We start from the raw sequence: 6,000 nt of genomic DNA on the forward strand, positions 1-6,000 counted from the left end.
CAAATCTCACTACTGGCTCAAGGTTGACTCAGCCTTCCATCATCATCATCATCATCATTATTATTATTATTAATTAGATTTGTATGCCACCCCTCTCTGAAGACTCGGAGCGGCTCACAACAGGAATAGAAAATACAAATCCAATGATTAAAAAAGCAAAGCAATTAAAAACCCTTGATTAAAAACACTCATACAACCCAAACAAACCATACATCAAATGGGACAGCCAAGGGGAATCAATTTCCCCATGCCTGGTGGCAAAGGTGGGTTTTTAGGAGTCTGCGAAAGGCAAGGAGGGTGGGGGCAATATATAACAAATCTAATATTTAAAATAATTAAAAGACCCTTATTTAAAAACCAAACATACAGACAAACATACCATGCATAAATTGTATAGGCCTGGGGGGAAGGAATATCTCAATTCCCCCATGCCTGACGACAGAGGTGGGTTTTAAGAAGCTTACGAAAGGCAAGGGGGGGGGGCAGTTCTGATCTCTGGGAGGAGTTGCTTCCAGAGGGCCGGGGCCGCCACAGAGAAGGCTCTTCCATGGGTCTCACCAGACGACATTGTTTCACCGACGGGAGAAGGCCAACTCTGTTTGATCTAACTGGTCGCTGGGATTTGTGCAGCAGAAGGCTGCCATGGAAATATTCTGGTCCGATGCCATAAAGGGCTTTATAGGTCATAAACAACACTTTGAATTGTGACCGGAAACTGATTGGCAACCAATGCAGACTGCGGAGTGTTGGTGTAACATGGGCATATTTGGAAAAGCCCATGATTGCTCTCGCAGCTGCGTTCTGCACGATCTGAAGTTTCCGAACACTCTTCAAAGGTCGCCCCATGTAGAGAGCGGTGCAGTAGTCGAGCCTTGAGGTGATGAGGGCATGAGTGACTGTGAGGTGTGAGTCCCGGTCCAAATAGGGCCGCAACTGGTGCACCAGGCGAACCTGGGCAAACACCTCCCTCGCCACAGCTGAAAGATAGTTATCTAATGTGAGCTGTGGATCGAGGAGGACACCCAAGTTGCGGACCCTCTCCGAGGGGGTCAGTGATTCCCCTCCCCAGGGTAATGGACGGACTGATGGTATGCCGCCCCTCCCCGAGAACTCACTGAATGGCTGTGGCCAGAAGGGAAGGTCGTAAAGGAAGGGCAAAGCTCACTTTTAGCGACGGTCTCCCAGGACGTTTGGGCTCGGTGGTGGTCGTAGGCCGAGGAGTGCACCGGATTAGAACGTTTCCCTCCTGCTTTGCTCCAGGTGACCATGGCTGTGTACGACATCCCTGACCTGCTGGCCGGAAGAGGCTGCCTGGGCTCCGTGGTCTTCTCGGAGTCCTTCGTCACCTCGCAGATTCTCGTGAAGGAAAAAGGTTCAGTGAGGAGAAAGAAAATGGGGGTGGGGGGGTGTTGTTTCCACATATGCAATTACAGTCATCCCTCGTTTTTCACAGGGGATGCGTTCCAAGACCACCCGTGAAAAACGAATTTCCGTGAAGTAGAGGAAAAATATTTTTAAATGTCTTTAACGAGTATTTGGACTTTTAAAACCCACCCTTTGCATGAAACAGTCCTTCTATATAATGTTTCCCAGCTGGAACTACATGTGATGTTCTACCGGTTTCTTTAATAGAGGACAGTAGGACTGTAGAAGAATTTTATGAAGTTTTAATGGATGTAAAATTTTCAGTGGATTTAAGCCCCCTTTGAAAACCCATGAAGTAGCGAATCCGCAAAAGATGAACCGCAATGTAGCGAGGGATTACTGTACTTAGTTTTGGGGTTTTTTTTAAATTTTACTTTACCTTACTACTTTACTTTTATTTTTCTTAACTTACTATAACCTTAACTTAAATTTACTTAACTCAGTTCAAGCTTAACTTTAACCTCAACTTTAGCCTTTTCTTAATTCAACCTTAATCGTAAAGCTAAGCTTAATTTACCCTTTGCCTTAACTTTAATCTTAAACTTATTTGACTCAACTCAGTCTTAATCTTAACCTTAATTTAACTTTCGTTTCAGCCTCAACCTTTCTTAGCTCAACCTTAACCATAAAGCTAACAATTTAACCTTGGCCATAACTGAACCTTAACCTTAGTTAACTCAACTCAGTCTTAATCTTTAACCTTAACCTTAACTTAGCCTCAGCCTCAACTTTAACCTTAACCTTTCTTAACTCAACCTTAACCACAAAGCTAACCGTAATTTAACCTTAACTTTAATCTTAAAATTTCTTAATTCAACTCAGCCTTAATCCTAATCTTAACTTAACCTTAGCCTCAGCTTCAATCTTTCTTAACTCAACCTTAATCGTAAAGCTAAACTTATTTAACTGTAGCCGTAACTGAATCTAAACCTTAAACTCAACCTTTCTTAACTCAATTCAACCTTAACTTTAATGTTAAGTATGTTTGGTTTTATAATAAGGGTTTTTTGTTGTTTTATTATCGGATTGTTACATTTATTTATTTTTATTTATTTATTTATTCATTCATTTGTCCAATACATAAATACATAGGAAGAAAATAGACATGTGGTAATATGTATAAGGGTAAAAGGTGAACTTAGAGGACAGGATATATGAAAGGAAGAGAATATATAAGATAGGTGAAAAAAAAAGGAAAGACAATTGGACAGGGGACGAAAGACTGCATTGGACAAAATAAATAGATAAAAATAAACCAGAAAAGCACCCCAGCCACTCAGCCCCTTTCTCCTTTCACTTGACTGCAGATGGCAGCCTTAGCACAGAACCCAGCTACCTCATCCTCACGGCAGCCATCCCCAGGTCGGTGTCTTGGCTGGTAAGTAGACCTTTTATTCCTGCAAGAAGCCTGGGAGGTTTTCCTCCAACACCACCGCCCCCCCCCCCCTTTCTTTGCAAATGAATCTAGAAAACAGATTACAAAGCTGTTTTTCCTAACCCGGGTCTGTGGAAAACAAGGAGGAAAGATTGTTCTTTTGTTGGAATCAAAAGAATTCTCTCTTAGGAATGTATTTCTTTGAGTTCTTTCCCCCCCAAGGGGACTGGGGGGTCAAATAAGAGCCACGAGCCACAGGAAGTACCGATGGGGCTATGGGCAGCAGAGGTGGAGAGTTCAGGCTCTACAAAACACTGCGCCATTATCCCAAATAGGGACCTTATTGACTTAGAAGTGGGCTTTATGCAAAGAAAATACATAATTTATGTTGGTTTTATTTGTTGGTTTTGGTGCCTCTGAGTCTTAATTCCTTGAGCAGCCCCTGCAGTTTTCGTGGTGAGATTTTAGAATTTATTTACTTCTTAATTTAATTTATTAATTTAATGTATTAATTTAATTTATTAATTTAATTTATTAACTTAATTTATTAATTTAATGTATTAATTTAATTTCTTAATTTAATTTATCAATTTAATTTCTTAATTTAATTTATCAATTTAATTTATCAATTTAATTTCTTAATTTAATTTATCAATTTAATTTATCAATTTAATTTATCAATTTAATTTCTTAATTTAATTTCTTAATTTAATTTATCAATTTAATTTCTTAATTTAATTTATTCATTTAATTTATCAATTTAATTTATTCATTTAATTTATTCATTTAATTTATCAATTTAATTTATCAATTTAATTTATCAATTTAATTTATCAATTTAATTTATCAATTTAATTTATCAATTTAATTTATCAATTTAATTTATCAATTTAATTTATTAATTTAATTTATATGCCGCCCACCACCCGAAGGATTTTGGGCAGATGGTTTGCCATTGCCTCCTTCATCGGGCTGAGGGAGAAGGACTGGCCCAAAGTCAACCAGCTGATTTTGTGTGTAGGGCAGAACTAGAATTCACTGTCTCCTGGTGATTGACCCAAAGTTACCCACCTGACAGAATTGAACCTGTTGTTGGTTTCCGCTCTAGGTTGAAGAAAATGAAGTGAAGCTATCGGAACGGGCGCAGCAAATCCTGAAGGTTCGTCTTACAAAACCCGGTGGTTTTCTCTTCTAGATTGGTCCTGCTTGATTTAGGATTGCTAACTACACCACTAGCCAGCATTCAGTGTTGTGAGCTGGTTAGTTTTGCTCCTAGATTAGTCTAGTGTTTCTCAATCTGGGGCAATGTGAAGACGGGTGGACTTCAACTCCCTGGAATCTCCTGGGAGGAAACAGGGCTGGAAAAGGCGGGGAGAAGCCTCCGGGGGGCCTCTCTAGGAATCTCCTGGGAGGAAAAAGGGCCGGAAAAGTCAGGGAGAAGCCTCCGTGGGGCCTCTCTAGGAATCTCCTGGGAGGAAACAGGGCCGGAAAAGTCAGGGAGAAGCCTCCGTGGGGCCTCTCTAGGAATCTCCTGGGAGGAAACAGGGCCTCCCCCCCCTCTCTGTGGTTTCCCCACACATTATTTGATTTTACATTGATTCCTATGGGGAAAATTGCTTCTTCTTAAAAACTTTTCTACTTAAGAACCTGGTCACGGAAGGAATGAAGTTCATAAGTAGAGGTACCCCTGTATTTTAAAGTTGAGAAAACTTGTCCTTGAGTTACAACTAGTGGCCATTTGAAATTATGACAGACACACCACACACACACCCAAAACCCCATACTAATAACCCAGATTCAAAGTTTCAACTGTCTTCTATCTCTGCTGCCACATGATTGTGTTTTGCGTGTGTGGCCAACCGGCCTGCAGTTATGGCCATTTGCGGCCTTCTTGTGTTCACATGAGCACAATTTACAGTGGTTTTGCTGCAAACCAGTATCGATTTCCAATTTCTGACAAAATCGCCCAATTGCTGACAAGGAGTTCAATTAATAACCACGACGTTCTCTTGGATTGACTTAATGACCTCTGCAAAGAAATGTTGTAAAACGAATCCCTTCGCTGTGATGATCCACTTAACAATTGGCACAATTTATGACTATAATTCCAGGCTCAATTAGGGTCAATGTCAAAGACTATCACTGTCGACATTTCAATGTGAATCTGCAGCTGCCAGACAAGCCAATGCAATTCTAGGCTGCATAAATGGAGGGATAGAATCAAGATCACGCAAAGTGTTCAATACCATTTTATAAGGCCTTGGTAAGGCCACACTTCGAATATTGCATTCAATTTTGGTCGCTACGATATAGAAAATATGTTGAGACTCTAGAAAGAGTGCAGAGAAGAGCAACAAAGATGATTAGGGGACTGGAGGCTAAAATATAGGATGAATGGTTGCAGGGTTAGAGTTAGTGTATGTCTGGGTATATCTAGTTTAATGAAAGAAGGACTGGTGGGAGACATATTATTTTACTGAAAGAGTAGTAGATCCTTGGGACAAACTTCCAGCAGACGTTGTTGGTAAATCCACAGTAACTGAATTTAAACATGCCTGGGATAAACATATATAGAATAGAATAGAATAGAATTTTTATTGGCCAAGTGTGATTGGACACACAAGGAATTTGTCTTGGTGCACATGCTCTCAGCGTACATAAAATGAAATATACATTTGTCAAGAATCATGTGGTACAACACTTAATGATTGTCATAGGGATCAAATAAGCAATGAAGAAGCAATATTAATAAAAATCTTAGGATATAGCAACAAGTTACAGTCATACAGTCAACATGGGAGAAATGGGTGAAAGGAATGATGAGAAAAACTAGTAGAATAGAAGTGCAGACTTAGTAAAAAGTCTGACAGTGTTGAGGGAATTATTTGTTTAGCAGAGTGAGGGCGTTTGGGAAAAAACTGTTCTTGTGTCTAGTTGTCTTGGTGTGCAGTGCTCTGTAGCGACGTTTTGAGGGTAGGAGTTGAAACAATTTGTGTTTCAAATTGTTAATAAAGGAAGCGTATAAGGTCAGACTAGATGGACCAGGAGGTCTTTTTCTGCCGTCAGTCTTCTATGTTTCTATGATAGCAGTCTTCAAATATTTGAGGGACTGCCCTAAGGAAGAGGGAGTCAAGCTATTCTCCAAAGCCCCTGAGGGTAGAACAAGAAGCAATGGGTGGAAACTAAACAAGGAGAGAAGC

The 6,000-nt window shown here is 40.1% G+C and overlaps 1 protein-coding gene across 1 annotated transcript in view; it reads left to right on the forward strand.

Moving 5' to 3' along the window:
- Positions 1-6,000, forward strand: part of DNAAF9 (dynein axonemal assembly factor 9) — an 87,534-nt gene that overhangs the window by 39,698 nt on the left and 41,836 nt on the right. Inside the window, 3 exon segments of the mRNA XM_070756720.1 lie at positions 1,261-1,372; positions 2,733-2,803; positions 3,909-3,959. Coding sequence (XP_070612821.1) covers positions 1,261-1,372; positions 2,733-2,803; positions 3,909-3,959 — 234 coding nt within the window.

The sequence above is a fragment of the Erythrolamprus reginae genome, chromosome 7 (assembly GCF_031021105.1).
Source record: "Erythrolamprus reginae isolate rEryReg1 chromosome 7, rEryReg1.hap1, whole genome shotgun sequence".
Taxonomy (NCBI): Eukaryota; Metazoa; Chordata; class Lepidosauria; order Squamata; family Dipsadidae; genus Erythrolamprus; species Erythrolamprus reginae.